General features: G+C 48.1%; 1 protein-coding gene across 1 annotated transcript in view; it reads left to right on the top strand.

The window, feature by feature from the left end:
* Positions 1 to 16,500, top strand: part of Prkn (parkin RBR E3 ubiquitin protein ligase) — a 1,140,959-nt gene that overhangs the window by 1,103,185 nt on the left and 21,274 nt on the right. The window contains exon 10 of the mRNA XM_051164341.1: positions 3,507 to 3,590. Within this exon, the coding sequence (XP_051020298.1) occupies positions 3,507 to 3,590 (84 nt within the window). The remainder of the gene's footprint in view (positions 1 to 3,506; positions 3,591 to 16,500) is intronic.

Genomic DNA, 16,500 nt, shown 5'->3' with positions numbered 1-16,500 from the left:
TGCCTTTGTGCAAAGTTCAGGAACTGAAATCTGTAGTGAGAATTTTGGAATTTTGGCTGTTTTAAAAATACAGAAATATTATAAGAATATGTTTTTGTTTTGATCCTAGGTGTGGGGATGCGGGGCTGCTTCAGACTGTCCACAGCAGCTGGCTATGATCTGCCTCGTGCTGTAGCAGAGGCATGGTTTTTGCGAGCTGCAGACAGTTTCTGCCGTTGTGTGACATTTGGAATGCGGGGACTTTTCAGAGGGCCTACAGATAATAGAGCCCCAGTGGTGGGTTGATGGTTGTTGGTTGCTGATGGTCACAGTTTGTTAAGTAGTCGTGCATAAAGAAGAAACAACAAAAAATTGGATATCCTGACAGCAAAGATCAAACTTGCCCCAAGGAGCTCGATGCCCCTAATCAGTAGGAAGTAGTCTCAGGATAACATCGCCCACTTTCCGACCCCTGGCTTTACCCAGGGAGCTGTCTCCTTTCCTCTCTATCCTTTTTTCTCTCATATCTAGTGTTGGGGGCTGAGAGGGAAGAAGAAGGGTGGAGAAGGATGGAAGAAAGAAGAACCCATAAGGTAGCAAACAGTCGTCCTTTGCATCTGCCTAAGCCCTTTGTTGAGTGTTCGGAATAGTGATCAAACTAGACCTAGATCAGTGGTTCTCAACCTTCCTAAGGCTGTGATCCTTTAATTCGGTTTATCATGCTGTGCTGACCCCCAACCATAAAATTATTTTTGTTGCTACTTCATAACTGTAATTTTGCTACTGTTATGAATCATAAAGTAAATATGTGTTTTCTGATGGTCTTAGGTGCCACCTGTGGAAAGGTCATTTGACCCCACAAAGAGGTCATTAGAACCACAGGTTGAGAACCACTGTTCTAGATGGTTTCTCAATTCACGTAGAACAAATCCAAGTCATTAGTTGCAGAGAGCCCACTGTATGACACATCTGCACTGAAAAGATAGTCTTGAAGTAGAAGAAAATTTACACATGAGTTAACGTCCCCACCAGCATATCCACACAGCAGTTTCTTCTCCTTGCCACTCTGGACATGGCACGGCGACTTCATTGGTGTGTGTGTTCTCTTGGTTTTTCTTTCTTTCTTTATGGTCCTTTTTTCACAGTACCGGTGAATTTAATGTCTTTGTGTCAGGAAAGGCCTATTTATTCTGACAAACTGATCAACCTCCAGGGTGTTCCTGCACCATGAAACTGATTTTATATCTCATCCGCTGGCTAATAAGATGTGAAGTAGTTTTCCCGTCACGCCAAGAGATCAGACCAGCTTCACTCCAAAGTGGCGGGTGGAGTTCACAGCCATCTCCCTATGGCTGAGCTGACTGGGCCACCATGCGTAGCTTTTCAGCTGAGCATGCCAAAGCTAAAGGATGGGGTGGGGCCAACCAGAAGATTCTTGCACTCAGTCTAAAAAGAAAGAGAAACCACGGGAAGGCAACACTAACTCACTGTGTCCAGGGGGACAAATAAAACACCAGGGAGTAAAGGCTGGCGATCTGTGTAGGGATGGATGTAAGCCCTTCCCCACCAACTGAAGCCTTTAAGGGGAGTTGCCATTCCATCACCTCTGTGGTCAGTCTTTCAGCTGTGAGAAGTACAAAGTGTGGAGCCTGGACCCCAAACCTTGCATCTTCAAATTTTGAACCTTTAAGCACTGGCATGCTCATGGCACAGGAGGAAAGTTCTACACCTGACCTCGTGTGATAGGACACAGGCGGGGGACCAGGGAGATGGCTCGGGGGTTAAGAGCACTGGCTGTTCTTCCAGAGGACCTGAGTTCAATTTCCAGCACCTACACGGCAGCTCACAACTGCCTGTGGCTCTAGTTCCAGGGACTCTGGTTCCCTCTTCCAGCCTCTGCAGCCACCAGGCACATACACATGCAAGCAAAATACCCAAACACATGAAATTAAAATTAAAAGGAAACAGGCATATTAAAATACTTCACACTATATGGGTCAGGCATATTTTAAATAAATTATGTGCTTTGATTTCTGTTCAATCCCCCAAATCTTTCACTAATCACACAAATACACATGTGTATGTATGTATGTGTATATGTGTGTATATGCTAATGTGTGAATAGGTATGTATGTATATATGCAAACATTCTGAAATGTGAAAAATAACGCCAAATTTGAATTCAATCTAGTCTCAAGCATCTTGGATTGAGGGATGTTCAGCCTGCAGCTGATGACTCTGCTTGCATGGTGAAGGTGACATAGCATGTTGGGTTGTTTCTTCTGCGTCCAAGAGAAACAGCTTACGTCTTTTCAAAACAAAGTTGGTGTGATCGGCACTGTTGGTTTTGCTTTAACTTTTCAGCTCAAATCCATCCTACCTTAGTCACAACCATGGCAAATGCTGATAACCTGGCACATGAGCTTGAGAACCCCCACGGCCTCGGGAAGTCTTCTGAGAATCCCAGGCATTTGGTGACTCCCTTATGGTATCTCGGGGGTCAGATAGGATGAAGACTCCAGTGAGTCACAGCGTGGAGCCATCCTCGGCCTCCACAGCAGCCTTGGACATGGCTAGGAATGAGGAAAGCATAGTCCGCCTCATAGAGGGGCCCAGTTACCTTTTCAGCTTCCTCTTTATAAAGTGGAGTGTGAGGGCAGCAGTGTCCTTGGTGTCTTTTTACAATGGTCACAGAGTGCTTAAAGGAGCATCATCACCCAGTGGGAAGACCTGATGCATGGGATGAGATGGGGGGCCCCTGGTGCGGTGCTTGCTCGGCTACCCGAGGCTCTGGTTTCCATCCCCAGCAACGCCAGCACATTTGCTTCCTAAGACTGCTGCAACAAAAATACAGCAAGCTGGAGGCTATAAACAGCAGAACTATGTTCTCCTTATGATTGCTTCTGGGGCCTCTCTCCTGGGCTGGCAAATGGTCCTCTCCGTTCCACGCTCCTCCTTCAGCCTGTGTGTTTCTTATTCTGATCTCTTCTTACAAGAACACCAGCCCTAGTGGGTTAGGGCCATCGGAATGGCCCCTTTTAATCCGTGCACATGTTAAAGTCTCCATGTCCCAATGTGTTCTTATTCTAAGGTACAGGGGGATAAGACACCCCCTTCTGAGTTGAGGAGAATGAGAGGGAATAAATAAAGAGACACAGCCCAGCTCCAAAACATTTTTTTTCTTTTTGTAACAGCCTTTCAATACAGAAATAAGTCCACTAACCACATAAATCTATTGTATTTGTAAAACAAACTTAGAACAAACATTGAAGACAAGCCTGGAAAGGTTTTCTGGCTGCAGGACTCCTGCTTTGCCGCCTCTTCCAGTGGGCTGGGGACACCAGGAAGAAATGTAACCCTGTTGGGGTGCACAGAACACTCTCTAACAGTGAGCAGTCCCAACACAATACAAGTTGGTTCCACTTTGCAAACAGTAATTTGACTGAGAAGCCATCGCTCAAGCCAGGGAGATCAAATAGAGTTTGGGATGCACGGGAGAGTTCCTGACCCACGGTGTTCTCTTGCAGCTCGCTTTCTGCCGGAACTGTAAGGAAGTGTACCACGAAGGTGAATGCGACTCACTGTTTGAAGCCTCGGGGGCATCTTCTCAGGTAAGAGCCATTTCCTCATGCTGCAAATGAAGGCCTAGCACTCTGGTAGGCAGCAGCCCCTTCAGAGGGCACAGAAAGTCAGCTCCGCTGTGAAAGCCCCAGCACAGAAAGCCCTGGAAAGGAGCCTGTGGCTCCCCCAGGGTTGTCCTCCACTCACAGGGGCACCCTGTAGCTTTCCCAGTGGCCATGCTGTGTATATCCCTGATCCCTGATAGATTTTTCTCCTCAGTGTATATGGAATAGGGCTACCGTGCATGCGTGTGATCACAAGAGGCTGGGATAAGACAACCACACAGTATCTACATCAGAAAAATCAGTACTGCCCTCACTTTTATTACTTAGTGCCACTGTTGTAGGTGGGTCCAACCTGTGACCCATGGGTTGATTGCACAACACAGCTATGAATGCAGCTCAACACTGAATCGTAAACTTACTTAGGCTGTTACAAGGGTATTTTTTGCAACGTAAAGGGAGGACGACGATGAGACTGAGCAATTCTCAGAGCACAACAGAGTGTATAGATGACATCTGTCACAATTTCAGACCATTGGGCACACCCAGCAGACTGATGAAAATTATCTCTGTTTAGGATAGGCTGACATCATAAGTTGCAAATATTACAAAGTCAAAAATGAAGGACTCTAACCTACAGAACATCCTACCTTAATCACATGGCACACTCTAGGTAGGGTCTTGGTTGCTAGCCCTGGTGATCATGGGGCTAAGTAGAAGCTGCTGCCACTACCCAGCATCACTGCAGAGGAGGGAACCTTGTAGGTCAAAGTGCAGAAGCAAGTATGTCTATTGAACATATATGGCTTCTACGCTGTCTTGAAAATTCAGAGCTGGAGCATGGTAAGTCTGGGCCATCTGTACCCAAGCGCCATAACATGCAAGGGGACAGCTGTACGTTTTCATCAGTCTCACAGACAATGCTAAACTGTATCTTCATCCTGTTTGAGTAAAAAAACCACTTTTCCCGAACCCTACTCACTAACAAGCTACATGAGGTTTAGGAAAATTCAAATGTGTTTCCTTTTATTTATTGATTACAGTCAATCAGACTTTAGAGGAGTTAGGAACTTCAGCACAGTTGATGAATTTGCTCACTAGTTTTCTCTCAGTATGGTTGCCGACAAGGGTTTAAACATCAAATCTGTGCCAGTAAATGCCCCATTTCTTTAACAAGAACCTAGGAAATAGACACGGAAGTTTCAGAACATTTCAGCTTTAAAGTTATGGATCATCTCAAGTCAGCGCAGAGAGAAGTGTAGCCCTGTAAGGCATTATGCAGCTGTGTTTACCCAGTATTAGCATAACTAAATAAATATAATCAGTGCCTTTGGGTCCTCTCATAAGATCCTCTGTTGTTGACCACCAGCGTATCAGGAGACTTGGAGTGGACTCTGCTTCCACAGTCAAGGAGGCAACTGTGTCTTCTGTTCGCTTATTTCAGCTCAGGGACGCTCAAGTGCAAGCCCACGCAGTACTGAAAGCAGGAATAGTGATAGCCCTGGGAGCCCTGCCTGGACATCATTTTAGCACAGGATGATGAAGCAAGAGGCCCTGAGAAATGGGAATAATCAAGCATATATACCCCAGTCATGTACCCCAGACATGATCCAAAACTTCCAAGATGTGAGACTCTATTGAAAATAGAGACTGCCTTGCTAACTTACCCTGAAGCTGGCCAGGTTCCTGGCTCTCCCTATAATCCCACCCATCCTTCAAGAGGGAACAACTACCCTTGGTGTTTAAGATTTTTTTAAGTCATTATAACCTCAATATCTAAGCCATAAAAACGGGGAGAGCGAGTGTTAAAGATGACCTTAAGTTCACATGATCAGTACCAAGAGAGCTGAACCCATCATGCTATCAGTGCATGCTAACTGAACTCCTATATGGGCCAAAACGCTAGGCTTAGTTGGCAAAACGTAGATGAGTATGCTTCCCTTCAGAGGATGAAGGAGAGCCATGGAAGAGATCTAAAGGAAAGCCAACAATGGTATCAAAGTGCCTGCTGGCCAACGCCTAGCAAATATGTAACTTTATGAAACACGTTCCTGGAAGTCATGGAAAGTGATTCTGAACTTATCAAAAGGAAGCACTGGACTCCTGCAGTGGTCCTAAGTACCACTGCAGAAGAGAGCCTCTGGGGGCAAAGGTCCAAGCATCTCTTCAGCTCTTCTCCTGCATCCCCAAGCCCAATACAGAATCTGTGCATACACACTGCATAGATGTATGTTGAGGGCTTGTAGCATCATAGTGGAAAGGTATTGCTTTATTCAACAAATAGAGTAAGCACCTATAGTAGATGAGATGCTGTTCCAAGCCCTGTGGAGAAAGGGCAAGATCCCTGCTTTTATTGCTAGATGCTGAAAGGCTGCACAGTCAACATAAGAACTTGAGTGAGTCGTGGATAACACATGCAGTCCTTGGGTTTCTCACTGGCCACCCACAACTGAAGGGAAATCACGCGGGATAGACAGCACATCGTTGATGGGTAACTCATCAGAGTCCATAGTTACTCTCGGGTACGGAAAGGATGAACCAGGCGAGCTATTTCATCAAACTGCAATGGCATTGGCGTTGTATTGGCATTGGCGACCTAATGAAGAGGCGTCTATTTTCATCAGAGCTGGCTTGCCCCTGACTGCCTAAGGTCCTCAGACAGCAGTGCAGTTGGTTGGAAGGTAACCTTGGCAGCTTCACCAACCTGCAGTCCTGAGAAGGATGGCCCTCTCCACATGGAAGAATCAACATACGTGTACCACCACCCCCCTTGAAACTGGTCTTCAAATGCACCCATGTCCAAATGTTGCCAATACCCACAAGCCCCCTCATTGGGTCTCTTCACGTTCCCTCACAGTTCAGTTCACTCGAAGCTTCCTCTCCTATCAGCCACTTGTAGCTCCTCCCCATATTCTTCCCTTCGGAGCTGGTTGCTCTCTGTTTCTTGATATTGCATCCTCCACAAGGAGAATCCATTTCTCCTGGGGCCCAACCAGCTTTTGCCATTTGTTAAGCTGCCCAACCAAAACCTTAATGTATTTTTGATTAATGCAATATTTCTCTTAAATAAGCAAACTCCAAAATTGGTTTTAAAATATTGAACAAGTTGTAAGTTGGAATGGCTGAGAGTTTGGGGAGTCCTTGGCAGCAGATCAATCGATCATAGGCTAGTGAGAGCCCAGCCCCATTTTCTCTTGCCTGGTGCTTCCTCCCTGGATGCTCTGGCCGCATCCACACTCTCCTTGAAAGAGTTCCTAATGACTAAACATTTGGTCTGACAAACCACACAGATCGATCCACTCTCTCAGCGGTTCACAGTTGCTGATGGTCTTCTTCCTACTTAACTGCAGGACAGACTGAGACTTACCAACATTGTCTAAAGCCACAGAGAAAATTGACCTCGGTGGCTCTGGATGAAGAGAGTGGTTTGGGAATTTCTCACCCTCCCCCACCCTCCTCTCTCGCTTTGTGACTAGTAAGTCCACAGTACCCAAAAGTAATGTATCCATCCCTGCCTGCTGAGCCCCGATTCAACCTTCAAGGTCCAGATCCTGTGTCTCCTCCTCCGCAATGCCTTCTGGTCACCCCCAAGGCCTCTCTTAAGCCTCGGGATAACTGCGCGTCCCTGCTGCACATTCATCACAGAGAGATGCTTTTCCTATGGCATCTCTACGTCCAAGTGCCTGGCACCTAGCCAGTCCTCACTAAAGGTCTGCAGAATGGCGGCCAACTCCCTTCATCCCGACTCCGCCCTCCTCTCCTGGATGTGACAAAAGCACCAGAAAACAGCTGGTCACTTCCAAGCTGGTTCTTATCTCAATCTTTTCAGTCATAGGAGGAAGGAAGGTTTCCCTGGTGAACCACAGCTCACTTCTCCAGCCATATAATTGCATGCAGTCGGAATGCATGTGTTTGCAAATGTCCTTTCTAGTTCTGAACCTCATCACAACTCTTTGTGACAGAGCTTTATCAAAGGCAAGGCAGGGTTGCGGGAGGCCAGCCAAGGATGCAAAGCTGGTAACCACCACGTGACTATTGACCAAACCTTTGGGAGCTGTACCAATGACCAGTTCCTCCCCAGGGAAGCATCAGTGTCACCTCTCTGCTGTTCTTTGTGGTTACTCTGCGTAGAGACAAGAGGGGTGCTATTTATTGGCTAGTGAAATAAATACTCCTCCGGGAATGGTAAATTCAGACACTAGCAGGGAGCGGGAATTGTTTAGAAACAATACCGAGTCAACTCTGAGGCCTCACGATAGTTTGGTCGATGCAATGATATGCTTCATTTTTCCTCAGCTTTTCCCGCTAAAGCAAACATAACAGCAAAAGTCAAAGCGCCGACCCACAAGCACAGTCATGTTCAGCCCCATAGTGGGTTGTCACATAGTGACATATCACAATCATGTAGTGGGATCTGTGGCTCACCCCCAGAGGGGCCACACAGCACTAGCAACACATGCAGAAACACAGGCCCTTGTGAGTCAGCTTACTGTCACTATAACAAAATACCTGAGATAAGTTAACTTATAAAGAGAAAAAGTTACTTGAACTCCCAGTTCTTTCAAAGTTTCTATCCAATAACAGTGGGCCCATCCATTTGAGCAGATCTGGCTCAAGTCACCTGGATGTCACCTGGATGTCAAAGGTTTCCTTTCCATTGCATACCCAGCACCCGACTACAGCCCTTCTTCCTCTGGTTACCACTTTATCCTGTCTAGACTAGTGAAGCCTTGAATGCTGGTTGGTTAGCAGATGGGGCATCAAGTCACCAGTTGACTGTTATAGGCAGAAGTTTGCCAGAATGTTTACTATGTTGTCAAATAGAGGTGCCCCCCAACCCACACATGTGCATGTACGTATGCTGTGGAAACTAGGTGTTCTGCTTCTGTGAGGCCAAGCTGCACAGGAGGACAGCATGTATTTCCAACTGAGTCACTCAGAGCTGTGACAAATGACAAGTAGGTCATCCCTGCTTCTGTTCCTTCATTCCCGAACTAAACTTGCTGTTTATTGGAGATATGGCCCCTTATCCCTCATCATGGGTGTTCTTTTACAGTGTAAGCTCCACTCAGGGGACCACACACTGGTTGACAGCTCAAGTCCAGCTGCATGTGTGGTAGGCGACCCCATCATCTTACCAGTCCACAGCTTCTAGCCAAATTTCCCTGTGGGTCATGTGCCTACTGACCCTGTGACACATCCTTGTTGCTATAGGATGTCTTTGGTCCAAGGCAGTGTTGTGCAGGGTTCAGTCGGGTTTCAGAATGTGTGTGTGGGGGGGGGGGGTGCCCAAGGCTGTGCTGTCAATAAAAGCAAACCCATAGCATGAGCAGGAATAACTTCCTGTCAGGATGGGATGTCTCCCCCTTCTGGGACATTGTTGGTTGGTAACCTTGAGGGATGACGCTCTACTGGCTGGTCTGTGTTGGCGGCAGCTTGGGTGTCAAGCAGTGACAGTAGCAAGGTCACCCTTGGTCTAAGTGCCAGGAACAGGACAAAGCTCTCACCTTGCTGCTTTGACTGCCTTGATGAAGCTCACTGAAGTGGGCCCACAGTGGCCAGTAACCAAGGCTGGCCAAGGCCAGCTATCTGGGTTCTGGCTGCTTTGTTTAAGGAAATACCTAGGTATGCACTGTCTTGCGAGCATCGCTGTGTGGCAGGTCATTCACATGTCACGTCCTCGTCCTCACATGTTAAGAAAGCCCAACCATGAAGGCTGGACCCCTCATTACTTGTGTGCTAATCTCAGACACCGGACTGCAGCATGGTTGCTGCAGAAGGTTCAGGGGAGCTTCCGAGCTGAAAGATTACAATACCTGGGACTTCCTGAATGTTAGGCAAACACTGATTTCACCCTGGCCCCTGGCTTACCAAAGCTGCCTTACCTTGTAACAAGGAGGCCAGGAGTGTGGCTTGTTGGAGGCAGGGCCATGTGACAGGGAACAATCCTGGATTTCATCTCAGCCCAGAGCCCTCAGTACCCAGTACCCTTGGAGACTGAGAAACCCCACACTACAGTCCCAAGGTGAGTCGAGGCTATGCATGTGAGATGATGGAGGCACACAGCAGCTTATGAATACAGCGAGGACTGGCCGAGCCATGGTGGGCCTGAGGAGAAAGTGGGAAGGAACCAGAAGACAGACTGGGAGAAGAGAGCACGTCCTGAGGATGCTCGGGTCTAAGTTCACCAGAGGAGGAAACTGCAGAAGCAGCCGTGGGAGAAGCAACAATTACAGCATGGGCTCCTCCAAAGCAGTAGATATGGAGAGCCTGTTGGAAGAGAAAGTGCTCCTAAAGCCAATAACCGAAGTGCAGGAGTGCCTGTCTCCACAGGCGCTACCTTCCCGCTGTCTGTACCCACCCAGGAGAGTGTGAGTGACCTGTTCTGTTTTCGAGGTTTGGGAGTGTATTTCTGAGTCACCTGTTGCTTTACTGATGCTGCTCCCTCCCCTTCCCCTGCCCCCCCTCGCCCCCAGTCCTCCACTGTGGACACAGCCTAAGTGATGTGCAGACAGAGCAGAGTGGCAGCAATAGATCTCCATTAAAGCTAGCGCGTCCTCCTGGATCGTCCTTCCATCTCATCTATGGGAGCTAAATAAATGCTGAGGACACCACCAGGCTCTCAATGGTGCATTTACAAAGCACTTAGCCTGAGTGAAAAGGCTTGCTCTGGAGCACAAACGGCCCTAGGCTGGCCATCAAAGAAGGCAGTTTGATTTCTCTCACTCCCAGGCAAGTCACTCAAATGCTTACAGCTTTTTTTTTTTCCCCTCCCTGCCACATGGGGCTGGTAAGATCTACTGAACTATAAATAATGAAATAAGAAGGTATGTGAAGTAATTTACAAGTCATGGAGTACCGCAAAATGATAAAAACCTGGGGCTTGGGTTGTTTAAGGCTAAGATGCTAAAAATGTCAGACACTACAGAGAGAGAGAGTGAAAGATGCAGTTGAAGGGCGAGCAAAACCATGTTGTACCCAGGCAAACGTCTTTCTCTACAAATTACCTCGTCCCAGCTGTTCTGTCACGGCAGCAGAAAACAAGTCATAAATAACTTGTTCTCCTGCGTCGCAATAGAAAGGGCCACTGTAAGGGAATAACTGAAACTTGATGATTTATGAAGAAAGAGGCTTCTTTTGTTTATTTGTTTGTTTTGTTTTGTTTTTGTTTTTCTGAGACAGGCTTTCTCTGTGTAACCTTGGCTGTCCTGGCATTCACTCGGTAGACCAGGCCGGCCTCGAACTCACAGAGATCCACCTGCCTCTGCCTCCCGAGGGCTGAGACATCAGCTCGCGCCACCACCGCTTAACTTAAAAAATGAGTTTCCTTTTGGCTCATGCTTCTGGGAATCTAAGCATGCACTCGGCTTCAGCGGAGGGTCTCACAGCATTTCAGCTCCAGGCAGGAGGTGGAAGGCAAGCAGGCCAGTGAAGAGACAGAGAAGAAGGGGCTGGCCTGTTCTGTAACAACCTGCTCCCTGGGCGCTCCCAACTCTCACAGGAAAAACATTAGTCTCTCTTAAAGGTTCTCCTTCCCAACACCTGTGCACTGGCAGCAGATTGCCACTGGACCCTGGCCTCACCCCTGCCCCGGAAGGCAGACCCTTCTAGAACAGACCTAGGATATAATCATTCATTCATTTATTCATTCATTCTCTCTTCTCTATCTCTCATCCTCTTCTCTCCCTCCTGTCTCCTGTCTCTTTCCCCTCCCCTCCCTGCACTTGAGAAGTAGCTCTTCTCTCCTTGCATTCTTACCCGGCCAGCTGGTTCTTCCTCTGTACCCAGATAGGAACCCTGGGTAGGCAAGGAGAAGCTTCTCCACTGCTCCTTGGCAGCCATTGTAATGGTTAGCTCCTCCCAGTAGCGACAGCAGCAGTCAACGGGGAGCCTCGGCAGGTGGCACCCTCTACAGCAAGGGGACCCTTAACCCTACAGCAGTGAGTGTTAGGGTTCTTGTGAAGACCTAGGATGCCGGGATACCTCACGCTTTGACAGCGGCTTCTGTTACATGTCCCCAACCTAAGCATCGGAACTCAGCCCTCGACAGCCATAGTGTTATGGTCCTTGGGTCTGGGCATCAGCCCCACCCTTAAGGGCTGGCAGCTCTCTGGGACTCTTCCATTGACCAAAGCCTGCAGTTTCTCTTCTTTGGCTCTTTGCAACCCTCTTTCTTCAGCCTCTGCTCCCTGTCCTCGTCTCTTGTTCCTTCCCAGGTCACTCTCTGGAACTCTGCAGCTGCCACTCACAGCTTTGAGCAGGGTCACAACTGCTGCTCCTTTGCCTCCTCTGTCCCTTCTTCCCACTGTCCTCTTGATGTTGTGGCTGCCTCTAGCGTGAGTCCACCACTGGCCCCTGCCACTCCGCTGCCTCTCTGCCTCTGGGGCTGTCAAGGCCACTGCCACTCTCCTGCTCCAGCTCTGCCACCACGGCTGTGTATGTGTGTGTGTGTGTGTGTGTGTGTGTGTGTGTGTGTGTGTGTGTGTGTCCCCAGTTCATCCCACTCTACTGAAGCAGAGATCAAGAGAGAAGCCTTTTCCAGGCTTTGCTTGAAAGACCTGGTGAACAGCACAACAGGCATCTCCCAGATGCCACACAGCCTGCTACACCAGAAAAGGGATATTTATAGTGTCACAGCACACCTTCATGCAAATGACTGTGTTTACACTAAGCATGGAACTGTCCCTTTTATGCCAGTTACAATTGTCCCTCTCTATCATCTGGGGAAGTGCCACCCTCTGGTCTTGGGGGAAAAGGCTACTGGATCTTTACAAGTCCACCAAGGCTGCTGATGGCAAACATTCCAAGTAAAGCAATTTGAAAATTCCAGCATAAAGCATCTGAAACAGCTGCAGCTGAGGCCACACCTTCAGGAGCCAGGTGTGCTACAGCAGCCTACAGCTGCAGTTATGCACTTTCCTCAAGGCCTCCAGGAAGTAGTCAGAACAGTGGTGCTGGGGTAAAGGTATTCCACCTAGCTCCTTGACTGACAGGCCTCTGCTCCAGGCCAAGAGCGCATCAAGGAAGAGGCTAAAGCTGTCAGTTAAGAAGCCCAATTGCCTGATCCTCCAACACATTTGCATATTTGCACAAAAATAACCAGAAGGAGTGTTTACAGGAAGAACTGGTTGTCAGTATTAATCATGATTTTTAGCAATGCTTTCTCCCACCTCTTTGGGCTTTCTGCCACCCCTGAGATCTTGCCTGAATGAACTTTCCACTCTATGTGCCTTGCTGTCTTACCTCAGCTCTAGCCTGAGGCCAGCTCCCATCCTGAGAAAGACTTGCGAAAGCCTCCCTGGTAGCAGGGCTTCCAGAAAGGGGTTTGGACTCTAAAGGGTCTTAGCGCCACCAGTGAGGGGAGAGGCACAGCTCTGCACTGCCACTCTCAGCAGTCCAAGCAGTTCCCGAATACTTTTAGGGACCTGAGCTCAAGCCATCCCAGGATTTCTGGGTTCAGCACTGGAAAGACTTCCAAGAGAAGGCAGTTTATGATGAAGCGAACTTAGAGAGTTTATGGAAGATGTTTTCACTTAGGCTTAAGCGGGAGCGTTAAGAGAAAGGGAGGAAAGAAAAGTCAGACACCACTGAGAGTGCGAGTGTGGGCTCTTCAAAGAACACGCAGAAAGTAAGCCCTGCCTGAGCTTGGGCATGGGCTGCTCAAGGAGAGCAACAATTCCTTATGTTAGCATCAACCGTGCGTAGCATTTTAGCGGCTTTCGGGTTATATCTCGAAGGGTTACTAAGAAATCCCCCATAAATCAGGTAAGTCCAGCTATTCCAGAGATGCCTTGGATGGAACCCACTGGGGTTAGCGGTTGGCGTGCCTGGGCCAAGCCTGTAAAGTTCCCTAATGCAGACGGACTCTATGTCCAGGTTTCTTATTCATGGACTTCCCTTCTCACTTACAAGCACTGCACACAGCCATGCCCATACCCACACACACACAGCTACACACAGTCACACCACACACACACACACACACACACACATGCACACACCCAAGCATGCACATGCATACTACAAACACTGCACACGGCCATACCCCCCCCCACACACACACAGCTACACACAGTCACACCACACACACACACACACACACACACACACACGCACACACCCAAGGATACACATGCATACTTACAAACACTGCACACAGCCGTACACATAGCCACACACACACACACAGCTACACACAGTCACACCATACACACACACATGCAAGCATGCACATGCATACTACAAACACTGCACACAGCCGTACACATAGCCACACACACACAGTTACGCAAGTCATGCCGAAACACATACATGCACACAAGCATGCACACTTACAAATACTACACCCAGGCCTAGTCATGTGTATATCCACACATAAACACTACACAGTCACACACATGTATACACATACGCACATGCATACACACACACCAGTGCTAAATACCACATACTGCAGACAAACATTGCACACACCCCACAATGTTCTACAACACAAAGCACAACATATGTACATGCCCAACATGCTATAGAAAGCATATATACCATGCCAAGTACACCTTATATACTATAGACACACCTGTCATGAGCACAGTTGATCAGCAACGTAGAGGAACATGCTTATGTCTTTCCACAGTGTCAGAATTTCTTCAATAACCATGAATTCCCAAGGCACCATGGCGTCAGTGTCAGCAGTTTGCAGACAGCCCCTTGATATTTTGACAAGGGTGAACCAGCTCTTTCATTCTGATCATAATTGCTGATACTAACCGACACCACACATCATATCATAAATATGTCTATGCCTGTGTATCTTTCAGATAGATATGCATATTTATACATATATTCTGGCCACTGGGTGGATACAAAGATTAAAATGGCGCCAGCAGAAATGTAAGATGATAGAAGTGTAAATCGATTCTGTGTCGATAAGCCAGCTGCAGGAGAAGCTGCTGCTGTCTAAATCAACTGCCGTGGAGTCGGGGTTGGAATCAGGGCTGCAGAGAGGAGTCCAGCCTCAGAGGAAACGAGGCTGCACAGAGCTCCTGAGCGGTGAAGAGGAGTGGGCAGCGTTGAGTTGGCGGTAGGGATGGAGCTGAGCTGATGGGGCAGTGGGAGTCCTGTCTGCTGGTTCACACCGGCTGTCAGGTGACAAGTCAGTGGGGGGCCTTTGTCACAGAGGCACTGGGTGTCCATGGGTCACAGATAAGGGAGCTACACCCCTTCTCTGGTCTGGCATGTCCAGGTCTTAGGTCTAGTTCCCTTGATTGCAATATACCCATGTGACTCCAAGGCACTCTCATAAATATACAGGTGTGCCACATATGGACCACATGTAAAGTGCCACACTCGCTACTGCCTGGAACAAGTCACTTACAAATATGTCCTGCACTGAGGGGAGGGATACCAGACAGACAGTGTTGTCTGCGAGTCCACCCAGGGGTGCAATTGTACTTCACCCTCAAAAAGGAGTCAAAGACTGTTTGCAAAACATCTCTCAGGGCAAGCTACAGTAATAAAGAGCCACTGATTTTGACAATAATGCCACAGACTGCACACACATAAACAGTACATATCACACACATACATACATGCATGCATATAACACTCCCCACCCCACCCACACAGCCCACACTATACACACCCACAAACACCACACACATAGGTCTTACACAAATATGTAATATATATATATATATATATATATATTCTACATACTTACTGCACATAAACAGAGAGAGAGAGAGAGAGAGAGAGAGAGACAGAGAGAGACAGAGAGAGACAGAGAGAGACAGAGACAGAGACAGAGACAGAGAGACAGAGACAGAGACAGAGAGAGAGAGACATGGACAGACAGACAGATTCCCACCAAAGAAAATTGTTCCCTGTCATTCTTCAGAGTGGCTGCAGAGCACCTGTGGCCACCAGAGGGCACTAAATCCTTAAGGGAAATGCTGTTTCTCACCACTCAGAAATCAGATTGACGAATTTAGTTCCTACACTACGTATACCTTTGAAAAGCTAAAAACTGGATTTCGGCTACCATTACCCCTTCGTTCCTGGGCTGAAACCAGGGGTGGTGAGGCAACATAGGCATGTTCCTGACCAGTGGCTGTGTCGGTATCAAGGAAGCTGGCCTCAGATGCAGGCCTGTAGGGGCTCAGCAACATGTCTCAGACTGTCATGGATAGCAGGAACATAATCAAGCATTCCAAAATGTCAGAATTTACTTAGTAAAGTCAGAAGGCAGCACGGTCTCTATAGCAGCATTTTGCCTCTAATCAGTCCTGTCCTGGTTATCTGACTAAGGTGAATGCCTGCTCTTTTGTTCTTTATTTCATTTACCGTTTTGTTTTTGTTTATTTTTCAAGATAGGGTTTTTCTGTGTAGCCCTGGCTGTCCTGGAACTTGCTCTATAGACCAGACTGGACTCGGAGATACACCTGCCCCTGCCTCCGGAGTGCTGGTGTTAAAGTTGTGTGCCGCCATGGCTGCCTTGGGGCCTTTTGTTCCAGTCTTAATTCCTAATGTGAACTTGCATCACACAGTACACAGCAAGGCTCCCTGTCTCCGTGTACGTGTATATACGTGGCTTACAGAAAGAGTTCCAGTTAAAGAGGCTGCGGGGAGTTCTGGTTGCTGAAGCAGACGGTGAGTGTGCCGTGTTGATAAGACAACCACCGCAAACCCACGCCAGAAGCTGCTGCTGTAACAGCTACCGAGGGTCAGACTCCAGTGCAGAGATGGAGGCAGCTGCGGGGACAAAAAGAAAGGACAGAACTGGGGCTAGCCCCCGTGGGCAAGCAGGACAGGCAGACCACAGTTAAGTAGGGGCACCAAGATGAGATGAAACCCCAGGGACAGTGGGGAGCTCTCTGTCCATCAGCCCTTAATGCGCAGC

This window comes from Acomys russatus, chromosome 21 (genome assembly GCF_903995435.1).
Source record: "Acomys russatus chromosome 21, mAcoRus1.1, whole genome shotgun sequence".
NCBI classification, from domain to species: Eukaryota; Metazoa; Chordata; class Mammalia; order Rodentia; family Muridae; genus Acomys; species Acomys russatus.
This window is presented reverse-complemented; position numbering and strand designations above follow the sequence as displayed.